This window comes from Seriola dumerili, unplaced genomic scaffold (genome assembly GCF_002260705.1).
Source record: "Seriola dumerili isolate Sdu_G_001 unplaced genomic scaffold, Sdu_1.0 BDQW01000367.1, whole genome shotgun sequence".
NCBI classification, from domain to species: domain Eukaryota; kingdom Metazoa; phylum Chordata; class Actinopteri; order Carangiformes; family Carangidae; genus Seriola; species Seriola dumerili.
In genome coordinates, this window is record NW_019174622.1 from 1,402,823 (window position 1) to 1,416,176 (window position 13,354).

The 13,354-nt window shown below is 39.4% G+C and overlaps 1 protein-coding gene across 3 annotated transcripts in view; it reads left to right on the plus strand.

Moving 5' to 3' along the window:
* Window positions 1-10,926: 10,926 nt before the first annotated feature.
* dbn1 (drebrin 1) overlaps window positions 10,927-13,354 on the plus strand; it is a 92,546-nt gene continuing 90,118 nt past the window's right edge. For all 3 annotated transcript variants that reach the window (XM_022760842.1, XM_022760843.1, XM_022760844.1), the window contains exon 1: window positions 10,927-11,061. In XM_022760842.1, the coding sequence (XP_022616563.1) occupies window positions 10,979-11,061 (83 nt within the window). In that variant the 5' untranslated portion in view covers window positions 10,927-10,978. The remainder of the gene's footprint in view (window positions 11,062-13,354) is intronic.

The following is a 13,354-nucleotide window of genomic DNA, read 5'->3' on the forward strand; positions in this document are numbered from 1 at the left end:
TAATTTCCACATTTGACTTTAAAAATATGACTCAGCTGGAACCAGTACATTTTTTTTAACTTTAATTTAAAAAAAACTTAAATTATTGTTGATGAATCGACTGGTCTCAGAGCCGAAGATTGTCTCTTTGAAATTTCATTAAACAGAAAAATTCACAGAATCCAAGATGGTATTTTCAGATATCTTGATCGCCACAGTTCAGAAGCTGGAACGAGTCATTTTCATTCCACCAATCAGTTAACGAACTAATCAATTCAGCTCCAGAAGAAGGTTGTTTCTGGTGTTTTACCCCTCTGTTGGCCGGTTGAGATCGACGTCTCAAAGTTCCTGTGTGACTTTGAGGTGATGAAAAAGAGGATTGAGGCAGCAGAGGGGTTTATGGGAAATGTAGTCTTGAGTTTGGAGAAACACCATCCTGAAAGAGCCGTACTGATGTTAAAAATGCTGCATGTGGCACCTTTATGAACCGTTGGATGTTACGTACCGATGAATGTCTCTGTCACATCTTCCTGTGATCTCATTTCTATCACTTGGCACCATCTGTCATCATTTGCTCCAGGAAACAAACTCCAGATCAACGTCGACACAGCAGCGTCAGTCTCACGTTCTTCTCTTTGCAAACTGTGCTGAACTTTTTGGACACAGAGTCGGACTGAAGAAGAACGGACTCTTCCCGGTTTAATCGCAGTCAAGACGGCCCCCGAGGCGTCTGACGTGATTGGGGGGAATGTTTTTAATTCCTGTTGATTGACGCTCTGTGTTCTTGCGTATGTGTGATTTGATGATTGCAGATCTGCAGCACAAACTCAAGTTCCATTTTTTTTTTTTTGTTGTTTTTGTTTCTATAAGCGGTAAACGGCTGGCAGTGTCAGGTACCATTCCATTTTAACACTGTATATTTATAATAAAAGTAATCTGTTAATAATACACCACTGCTGTTTGTGTGTTTAAATCTGGTTTTTTTTTTTGAGTGAATGATTGAATTATGGCCAAAAACATGTTTTGTGAGGTCACAGTGACCCTGACCTTTGACCTTTTAACCACAAAAATCAAATCAGTTCATCCATGATTTTTTTTTTTTCTAGAAATCTCAAAATATAAACTTAATTCTTGAAATCCAGCCATATTTGAACTTTGTAAAAGACGATTAATGAATTTAATCACAACACAAAGAGATTTTATTTTTCCCTCCCAGAGAAGAAATCAGTATTTGAGTTTTATTTTTGATTGACCGCTGATATCACCTAGATGAGATCCTTGCATATTAATTAAACAGAATACTGTAAAAATTAAGATATTTTACAGGTTTACTGAATTTCCGGTGATTCCTCGAACTGACCACTAGAGGGAGGCAGGAGTCTGGTTAAATCTGATGAGACTGCACAGAGGAGATTTCTGATTTGAGCTTTTATTTTGGAGATTTCTGACACTAACAACCTCGTTTTTTCATCTTTTTCTTTGTTTTTATATTGTATAGAGTGATAAAATAAAATGTTAAAACATAAATATAAAAATGGTTACCCTCCCCCCATCCACCCCCCCACACCCCCTCCTCCTCCAGGGCTTTTATTCTCAGCTTGTTTCAGAAACATGCAGAGTGTAAACATTCACACCAAAGAGGAAATGAACACATTCCTCAGTCTGCTGCAGGAACATTGTTACCTACAGTGTGTGTGTGTGTGTGTGTGTGTGTGAGAGTGTGTGTGTGTGTGTGAGAGAGACAAATCAGCAGGAGAGATGTGGGTTGTGTTGTGGTAACACAGTTTTCTGTAACTGAAGAACTGCAGGTTTGACCCCTGATGACTACGATTTTAAAATGGTGTGTGTGTGTGTGTGTGTGTGTGTCTGTGGAGGCCATTTTGGAAAAAAGCTCAATTTTGGGAGGAAAAAAAAAAGTTTCAGTCTTGACACAGAAAAATGTGTTTACTGAAGAAGCCGGCTTCATGTGGACCTGGATCTAGAACAGCTGAGGCCTCATCCTGGTCTCTGTGACATGACCATATATGATTATATAGTGCTGTGTGTTTCTGATACAATGTTATGTGCTAAGCATTAGCATGCTAAGTCTCACTGAGACTCTGATTCAGCTGCAGAGTTTTAATCTTGTTTGTTTTCGTTGGCTTCAGTATTTCGTGTCATTCAGCCTCACGGTCTGGGGTCCGGTTCTGGTTTCTGGATTACAGAACTCACTGTGGGGCTCCGTCTCATTGGTTTGGTATGCCAGTTGTATTTTTCCTGCACAGCCAGACTTTTAACCCTTTGAGACTCATAAATATTTTCTTTTGAAGTCTCTCCTCTTTGTCTGAGAGTCGAGCAGCTCAGACTGTGACTGTTCAGCTGTGAAATAAATCCACCTAGATACAGAGATCTGGTAATTATAAACTCTATTATACAATTATAGACAGAGCTCTGCTAACACTGGTGGAAACTTCCAGTGTTTCAGCTGCAAAGACACAAAAATAACGACATGAAAACAAAATAAAGATGAAAGAAACTGCTGAACCTTTTTTCTTTTAAAGATGTTTGCCAGTAATGGCAAATATCACATATGTCACAAATGAAATTTGCATGAATATGCGATATGAGCCTCAAATTGAATAAATGAATAAATAAAGATAATAAATCATAATAATGATAATCATTAACAAATTTAAAAAATGATTTTTAAAGAATTACCAAAAATATAACAAAAATGAATTATAACTGATAATAAATCATTAAAATAATAATAATCATAATAAAATGATAATAATAAAATAATTGAAAAATTTTAAAATAAATAATACATCATAATAAAAATAACTAAAAATGAATAATAATGATAAACAATATTAATTAAAAAATAATAAATAATAGAATAATAAAAATTTAAAATAACAATAATAAAAATCATAAAATTATTAAAAAATATATATTTTTTAACCATAACTGTACAAAACAAACAATTAAACTTAATGGACAGTGAAAAGACAAAACAAGATGAACTGAAAAGACAAGACCAAACTTCTGCATCACCATATTATCATATTATTAACATGATATCAATATTTTCTTTAAAGATCATGGTTATCGTTAGTACAGCTATATCGAAACACCCATGCTTTCCATTTGTTTTTGGATTCTTTTTCTTTTTAAACCGTTTTCATTTTCTACAAATAAAGATTATCAAAAAAAAAAGCAGCCCCTGGCGTCTGACCTGTCCAGCAGTCCTGCAGGTTTAAAGAGTCCTGCAGAGACCAAACCAGATCCACTCTGTAAGACTACGACTCGTGTCTGGGAGAGATTTACAGCTCGACTCTGCTGCCGCCATCCGCAGCGTTCAGAATTAATCCCCAGTTTGTTTCACCCCCACAGAGTTTTTATTTCTCTAATCTGTTCCCTCTCCACATCCACGACTCCCACATCTGTTCTCCAGGAGGAATCTGGATGGAAACATTCAGAGCATGAAATCTTATCATTTTGACTTTGTAACGTGATAAACATCCTCATTAGACGGTTGTACAGAGTGTTTTCTGAAGGGTCTCCAGACGCACTGAGACTGCTTCTCTTTATCTCCTCTCAGACAGGCAGAGTGTGTGGATGAGAGCTGGACGAGACGACAGAGGAGGAATTAAACTGTGAGCTTCTGCTGTTAAACCAGGCTTAAGTCTGAGACTATCTCCGCGGACCTGAGCTCAGAGAGAATTTAGACTTCTTGAGCTTTTGTTTGATCTGTTATAGATTTAGCATCAATAAGTGAAACAAACAGACGGACTTAAAAGAAGGGCAGATTTCTTTAAGACAAAGGGAGAAAACAGAGAGAAAAGCCTCAGACTGCAGATGGGAAATGGACCTTTTCTTTCCCCTTCTCTTTGTTTTCCATCTGTCCACCTGTCTGCCTCCTCCTCCAGAGGCATCCCAGTATAGAAGCTGATCAATAAATCAATCAATACCCCTCTGCCACAGAGGAGCAGAGTGAATCTTAAAAACAAAGAGCGAGCACTAACAGGCAGTGGAACTAAAGCCTTTTGTTTTCTTCCTGACTTTCTTTCCTGACAAGTTTTACTCTGAGTAAACAAGCTGACAAGGTTTAGGTAAAAGAAAAACAAATACACCATTTCCTCCTGTTTGTTTCCTAAAAACTACACTGACAGCTGTTTGAGGAAATGACTGAGCGGATATGTCACTCTTGTGTTCTCTACTTGTTTCTACTGAAAAAAAATGACCAAAGGAATCAGTTATTTCAGGTTTACGTTGTAGTATCTTGAGCTCTCTGGGCCACCGTACTCATTTATTCTTTATAGAGCAACACAAGATGATGTATTTTTGTAGCCCAAACCGGATGTTAGTGGTTCAGTTGACAAAAAGACAATGAGATTTTTACATCAGCTTTTCAATTATAGATGTAAATGCTTAAAAAAAAAATCATGACTGGGGTTTTTACTGACTTATTTTATTTCGTAGAATAAAATGTGAAAATGTTTTTCAGTCATCTGACCAAAAACCCATTTTGAAAAAACCCCCCAGACTTCAGGACGAGGGAACAGGAAGTGCTAAAATGCAACTTACCTCTGGGTTTTAGGACTCATTCTTGTGGCGCTCTATTTTGATATTCAGGGTCCACACATAAAAACATATTGGAATAAATATTCACATTATTTACTTAAGTAAAAGTAATAATACCAGACTTCAAAAATACTGCATTACCAATTTATACTAATAAAATAATTATGTTATTGGATAGTTATTGCATGAAAGTGTGTTTACATTAATGAGCATTACTTTAATGTTGTAACTGATTGAAGTAAAGCTAATTTTAACTGTTTTATAATCTGCTGTGAAGTTAAATCTATGGAGTAAAAATTACAATATTTGCCTTTGAAATTTGTCAGTCAAAATTGTGCTTAAATACAAAACTACATAGTTTTTTTTTTTTCACAGTAAAACAATAAAAACACGTCTTTATACGGGTGATGTGAAATAAAAACTTGGTTTAAATGAGATTTAAATTGAGCACACCAAGTGATTCCTTCCTTCGCCTGAATGCGCACGTCAGCAGAAAAGTTTTGTCCAAAAAACTGAAATTACAAGTGATCTTTTTTTTTTCGTATTTTAAGCAGGAACTCTGACCTAATTCTGGCGGACTCAGCGCTGCTCTTTGTGAGCATTTAGTGGATTAAAACTCACTGATTTTCTAAGTGTTATTTATTCCTTCCCGAAGCTGGAAGCAGAGTCGGTGTAATCTCCACCGTTCAGTCCTGACAGGCTAATTTACCCAGTCAGAGCCTCCATTAGAAAAAAAGCAGTTTAGTGTCAGCTCACTCTGCAGCCTGGATCTCATTTGGAGGAGGAGATTTGCGCTTTGAGTCGTCCAACACCGACTCAGCTGCTGCATTCTGCGTAGAAAAGACAAATACATCTCACATGTGTTATTTTATATTATTATATTCTTAATTTTGCTGCTGTGAATGAAATCAGGAGACTTATTCTAACCTTAACCACAACTACTACTCGCCTAACCCGAACCTTAAAACATGTCTTCACCTTAAAAGTTAATGATTCACGTTTTTCCCCATAAGGAAGACAAGTCCCCATAATGCAACTGTGTCCCCACAACATGAGTAATACCTGGACACACACACACACACTAACAAACAAAAACAGTGTCTGTAGGAAACCAGAAGAACCTGCAGGGTGAAGACAATTAATTAACACTAACCCCCTTAACACGAGGGGGGAGGGGCTGGGTTTTTTTTGCATGTGTGTGTGTGTGTCTCTGTTGTAGGCTACTTTTGGGGACAAAGACCAGTTAATTGGGGGCAAATAAAAATGCACAATTTGGAAAAAGCTGATGTTTTGGGTCAGTGGTTAAGGTTGGGATAAGAACGGTTATGGTGAGTCTCCAGGAAATGAATGTAAGTCTATATGTGTGTGTTCAGTTGGGGGGGTTAGGGTTAAAGGAGAATCAAATTACATACAAACATATGGGGACCAAAAATAAATATTGCGTTTGTCAAATGTTATCAAAGTGCAAAAGTCAAGAATTAAAGCTTCATAGATGGTCGTGTCACTTTGGTTTAGACTGAAAGAAATGCAATTTGGTTCTTGAGAAACAGACTAACAGAATAAACTACAACTTTATTTATAGACCAACGTCTCAGCCTCATCAGGGTCATAATAAAACACACAAAGTACATTAGTAAATATATAAATAAATACGTTTATTTAATCTTAGCATGCTGACATGTTCACTGAACAGAATGATATTATGATGAAAATGGCTTCTATTACTCTCTGCTTGGGTCATTTTGAACGTAGGAATCGAAGTGTTTCTTTCCTCTGAGAGCCTGGTGAACAAAATATTGGCAATTATTCATGATTCTATGATGCACTTATACTGTGAGGACAGAAAATATACACTCATGTGCTTCTGGTGTGAAAGCTTTTTATTTACTTTAGCGAGAAAACACTCAACTCCGGTGCTGTAGACCTGTTTATATGTGAAGCCTTGTTCCAGATTATCCACTGGTTTATTAGAGCAACGTATTTCACATGCAAATACATAAATAAATAAATAAATAAATGAATGAAATAGTGTTTGGCTGAAACGAGGAAGCGGTGGCGCAGTGAATGCAGCCCGGTAGAGGAAGATAAATTATGCAGACTGAACGGTGGACAAAGTGAGTTGCAGCAGGTTCACCTTGTGCTACGTCGCTGTTTGTGCCAATTAAAGCGCCCACCAGCATCACCGCCCCTCCTCCATTATCCTCTGGCCTCAGCGCCGAGCTCTGAGAGCAGAGGGAAGGTATGTGGGCTCAGCGCCAGCCGGGCCTGCATGGGAGAAAAACAGCGAGGCTACCCGTGTGGGGTTCAACTCCGAGGCAGGCAGGTTACCACGGCAACCGACCACCGCTGCCAGACAAGGGGGGGGGGGGGGGGGGGGGGGGGGGCTCCTAAATGTCAACTTTTCCTGGAAATGAGAATAAAGAACCTTTTTCAGTGTTTTGCTTGTGCAGTTCACAAAAACCTTACAAAGAGCTTTCAGATCAGATTTGTGTTTATTCCTTGAATCGATATAATAAACCTTGAATTTAAAATGAACAAATCAACTTCCAGTTTTGTAAAAGATCATTTTCAGAGGTTTTTGCATCACGACAGAAAAAACTGGATGTGTTATAAGGATACTATTCATTGCTATTCATAAATTTAATATATCAATGCAGCCCAGTCCAAATATCATGATATATGACAATATTGGCAGCAGGGTAGACAGATAAAAACAGATTTATGGTGAGAAAACATATTTGATATTAGCGCATATAAGCCCAAGCCTAATGTCCAGGTAACACAACCGTTGTTTATTTAAATAATATCTCAGGGTGTAAAACTAACTGTGAACTGACCCTTTAAACCTTTTAACTGGAGCCTTTCAATTAACTGCTTTGAAAGAGCAGTAAAAAAGAGCAGTGCAATAATCTGATCAATCTACACACATATTAGGATTTTCTGTTGGAGTTGTTGAAGTTCTGTAACGTCCACTACTTTTAAAAAGAGGAAATGAGTCAAGGGTATTTCTGTGTCCAAATTTTCACTGAAAGCAGAAGTGACTTGATTCAACAGAAGAGTTGACGGCTCCTTTTCTGACAAACAAAACAGAAATGAAAAATGTTCAGAAGCCAAATCAGTCTACATCTTTAAAACTAAAAGTCTGTTTAGACTTTTTCTTGCTTTTATAACTTTTCGTGGGTTGTATTGTAAACTTAATTCTCCTTGTTTTTTATGTCATCTCCTGCCTGAAAGATGCTTTATGATACAGTTTACTTTTTTTTTTAACCCGATTTGCATACATTTGCATGTGCAAATGAAAAGTCTTATAACAAAAGAACTGTAAGGCCAAAATGCATCAGAGACATCATTTGAAAAGGTAACATCTTTCTTGATTGTGAAAATAAAACCGAACTTATGTGGTATTTTTCTGTATGTTTTTGTCCTCACCTGAAAAAAGTCATATTTGATAACCATAATTAGGATATAGTTTATACAAGAACAATGAATAAATCATCATGTTCCCTCTACATCTTGTTAAAAACTCCTGTGTGAAATGTGCTTTAACTCTTTAAATATTTAAATAATATATATGTAAATAACAGAAAACATACTGAAGTGTTTTGATGCTTTTAAAATCATTTAAAACCGTGCTGATCCTTCTCTGTCCCGTGCACTTCCGCCTACAAATCCGCGGCTGTTTTCACACCTCTCATTGGCTCAGAATTGCCCCCCCCCCTTTCGTCTCCCCTCATTGGACAAGGCAGGCGCCTGTCTTCGAGCTAAAATGATTGACAGGGGCAACAACCAATAGCAGCGTTTTCTCCGACTGAAAGAATTGCGTCATCTCATGTGATCGCTCGGTTACGCTCGCCGTCATCGCCGGTGCCTCCTGCAGTGCAACCGGAACGGATCTTCACATGGAGACCTCCATATTGTAGCTAGAAAGCTACCGGACACGATCGGACCCGCTGACCGGAAGCAGGAAGGAGGGAAATTGTTTGAAATGCGGGGAGAAGTGGTGCGAATAAAGTTGGTCCATAGTCATCAACGGACTTCTCTTGATGATATTCATAACTCGGAATACTTTTATGAAAAAGCACTTCTGACTCCTGTGATCTGTGGACCCGCACGGACTAAAGGAATATAAACAATGGACGAATGGACCGACAACAGGACTTCATGGAAGGTAACCAAGTACTTCTACATCTACCTTTCAGGGAAAATAGAGACAAAGTTTGTAGCTTTAATTGTAAAAGTTTATAAACAGTCACTGATTTTTTTTTTTTGGAAGAAATGCTCCATTTAAATCAAAGTAAATATTCATTCTATACTGGATATTTTATTTTCCACATGTGTTGAACTGTATGCTTCCCTCTAGACAAATGTCAATGTAAAACATCTTCTGGTTACACTAGTAAGTAATTGGAATCAATGAAATTCAAATCAGTTCATAGTTATACATCAGTTAATGTCAGGGAAATTACTGGAAACTGTTGCTCCTGTAAAACAAAGCATTACCAAATCCTGAATGCAGGACTTTACTTGTAATGAAGTGTTTTGTGAGTGATATTTCTAATTCAGAATATGATTTGAATACATCTACAGACATGGGTGCACACAGTATTTAATTTTAAAGTAAAAACCATTAAAAAAATATATGAGGAAATAAATTTGCCATTACAACAAACATGAGACACTTACAGACAAATAAGATCATCAAAAACCTGTGAAAATAAATGATAAAATGATAATAATAAAAATATGATCAGCTCTGAGGAAATACACATAATACAAATAGAAGTGATATCAGCTGATGATACAACAAAATGTTTGCTTTGCTCCTTCACTAATGAAACACTGTGGTAATGTAAAACGCTGAGTCAGGTGCACAGAGTCTGTTTTTTTTTTTTTTTTTTTTTTTTGTTTAGCTGCTGCTGATTCGCCCGGTGCCTCTTTACAGCATCCAACAATAAATCAAATGATTTTCCACATGATGAAGTCGCTGCGGTGCTCCTACCACAGTGTGTGGGCATCAGAGGTAAACTCACATTACTCAGTTGTCTGTCAGACTCACACTGTTACACAATAATAATAATAATTCTCTAAATAATGTACATTTCAGCTCCAAGAATAAGTTCAATAAAAGGAAATGATTCTTGTGTTTCTGAGAAAATGTAAGACCCAGGGTCTGAACAAAATGTCTGTATTTTAGCGACATTTTTATTCTGTCTTTAATGCTGCTGCACAGTCCTGGTCACTTGGCAACTATCGCAGACAAATATCATAAAACTGTGTCAGCTGGTAAAAAGTAGCTCCAGATTCTCAGATGTGAGGATTTGCTTCTTTCTTTTGTGTAATGTGATAAGAAACTGAATATGTTTGGTTTGTATTCCTCCGCAGCGGCGACAGTCAGAGCCAGAGACATATTGTTTTCTATCCGTCTGTCCCATTGGCGTGGACACGATATTTCCATAACGCCTTGATGGAATGTCTTTTTTGGCACAAATTTGGCACAAACATTCACTAGGGATAAACTGATTAGATTTTGGTGGTCAAAGGTCAAGGGTCAAGGTTGTGGTGACCTCACAAAAGGCGGTTTTGGCCTTGTGAACGCGATAACTCTGTAAAGCCTTTAGGGAATCCCTTCAAATTTGGCACAAACGTTCACCTGGACTCAAGGACAATCTGATTAGACTTTGGTGGCTTAAGGTCAAAGTTCAATGGTCAAGTTCAGTGTGACCTCACAAAACACTTTTTAGCCATTTTTCAAGACTTCACACAGCAATTATTTGCTAAATTTCACACTACTGGTTAATATTTTGTATGATTCTGGATAAACAGGGATGTAACCTGGAACTAGTCTGAGTGGCGGAGGGATATAACCACTGAACTATGTTGTTAAGACAACATCAGTCATCTGAAGACATCACAGGGCTTAAGGAAAAAGGACATTTTTCAACAGTTGGCAGATTAATCGATAATCATTTAACAATTAGTTGCAGCTTATTGAAAATTAACTCTTTTTTTCTCGGCATGAAATTGGATCATTCTTTCTGGGAATCTTCCTTGGAATTTATTAGGAAATTACAGCCACATAAAATGAATTACCTCCCCCATAAATGCTTTTCTTTATTACTTGAATCACTTATTTATCCGTTAGATAATGAAATGTTCCGTCCTGAGCAGTGGTACAGCTTCTATTGTGTCTTCACAGCAGCTAATGTACAGTTATAAAAGTTCACTCCTGGGCACTAGGACCCATCAGACTGGTTAGTCAGTAATATTTCGGCGCTAGGACCCCTCGGGCACCGTGATCTTCTCTTTGTCTCCACCAGTCAGAGCCTCCTCCTCCTCCTCCTCCTCCTCCTCCTCCTCCTCTCCGTCCTCTCTGTAGTCTCATTCCGTGTCTCTCTCCATCAGCAGCGGTCTGGATGCTTGCAGGGACAGAAACATGGCTGTGAATCTCGGCAAGAACAGACTGGCCCTGCTGACCGCCTACCAGGACGTCATTGACGAGACCTCGGACACCGACTGGTGAGTCCTGCGGGCCGGCCCGACCGTCCCTTCCCTTCCTCCCTCCTCCCTCTGTCGCTCCATCTCCTCTTTCTCCATGTTTCGCTGCGTTGCTCCTCTCCTGCCTTTCTCTCGGGGTTTTGTTGTCCGGGTTGGTGCACACGCCGGAGGATGCGCAGCGCGGCGCGGCGCGGCGCGGCGCAGGACAGGACAGGGGCGCACCGTGCATCATCATCACCATCCTCACAACGGGCTGGTGTTAAACTACAGATATACTCCACATCCAGATTCACCAATGCTACACACACACACACACACACACACACACACACACACACTGTCAAGAGAGACTTGTTTTATCTGCAGCTGAAATCCACCGCGCAGCTTTACCTTTTCTTAATTAAGCGCATTAAGAAGCTCCGAGCTGGAGGAAGCTGTGCGGCGGGTGAAAAGTCGGAGAGTTGAGGTTGTAGGGGGGGTGGGGGGGTGGGGGGGTAGAGAGCAGAAAGCAGCAGGTCTGTGGGTGTTGGAGCCTGAAGTGAACTGCACTGCAGAGTCAGGAGCAATGTGCGCACTGGACAAATAATTGTGCAAGCGGAAAGCTTTGTTTCCTCTCAGTTTCTCCTCCGCGCTCTGAGCCGGGACCCGGTTTCTCTCTCCGCCAGCTGGAAGCAATTTCAACCTTTTTTTAATTTTCCTTAACGCATTGATGCGATGCAGCGGTGTTTTTGGCGAGAGAGCGCGTGAGAGAGGCTTCAGCAGATGAAACCGGGGCCTGGTCCAGAGATACTGATGAGCCCCTGCATCCCCCTAAACGAGGGCGGAGAGGAGAGGGGCGAGGCCGGGGGTGGGGGGGGTGGGGGGTTGGGGAGGGAGGGAGAGGAGGGGGAAGGGGGTGCAGGGAGGGGGGGGGGTGTCCATCATCACTCATTGTGGCCTTTGCTCACATGGAAATGGTGAATATTTCATGTTAAAGTGAAATGAAACAAGATTTTAAAATGGCCAACACGTCCTCAACACGTGGAAACCCATTTATTTTTCAGTGGAAATTTTTGACTTCTTGTTTTTGATAAATGCTTTCGTTGCAACTGATGATTTAATTGTGCGCACATTCGTACAAAAACACAGCGTGTACTTTTTAGCTTGTCCAAGAAACAGTTGAATCGAGGGCGACTGGACGTGGTTGTAGATACTTGAAGACCTCTTCTCTCTGAGGGTCTTCATCCCCAAAACGCTCAGCAAGACGTCTGAATGTCCTCAGTCATCTAGGTCATTGGTTTGTGTTTGAAGTCAACCGTAATATTGTTTGATAAATAACCAAATTATGGACTTAATCAGTTTATCTTTGGCTGCACATGAATGCTGCGTCGCTGCCAACCAGGAATTCCCGGACGCTGGACTTTCCCACCAGCATGTGAACGCGTCACAGGAATGTTATTGGTGAATTAAAGTGATGTCAGAGAAAAGGAAAGAGTAATCATGCGAATTTTATTGGACTGTTTGGTGTTGGTTGGTTTGGTGTTGCTGCCAGCGTCTCTTCTTGTTCGTGTGTGACCGACATTTAAAAGGGGAAAGAATTTATTATTGATTCAGTTTAAGAAGCTGTTGCAGTTTTAGGAGTTAATGAAGCGGGTAAGAGCCTTTAGAAGAGGTCATGTTTGAGTTTCAAGTTAAAGTGTAACCTGTTGTCCTCGATCGAGACGAGTCAGCAGTCACTACTGAAGCAGAGAGCGTTTGGTCAACGCGTTTCCGCCTTAAAAATCCTCTTATTTAACCAAAAAGCAAATATCTAAAAATATATATTTGTTTAAAGTGCTGTGATTAATCAGCTGACTGATGAGTGTGACCTCCAGTTACGACGTCACCGGAGGTTGTGCAGTGATTCGGCTCAGATTACAGATCCTGTTTTGAGCTGTTTGCAGCCAAACACTCAGTCACCATCTTAAGTATGAAACGTGAACCTGTGCCATCTGTTGCTGGTCATTAGTCTAAATGAGGTCAGAACAGGTCTGGTGTTGTGTTTATTGATGTTTTTTTTTCCTCTCCTGATTCGGACCAATCAGAGCTTTGTAGGCGGGATTAAGACTCACTATTGAGAAACAGAAATATGGCCCCGAGAATGAAGTTAATGAAGTTGAAATTCATTTCGATTTCAACAAGTGATGCATTTTAAGTTATTTTTTAATTAAAAATGTCCAAAGTTGAACGATACCAGCTGCTCAGATGTGAATAACTGTTAGTTGCAGCCCTAAACAAAAAAAAAAGTTGATCAGTCTAGTGCTGATGTTGATGGAAAAATAGGACAAATATTCAA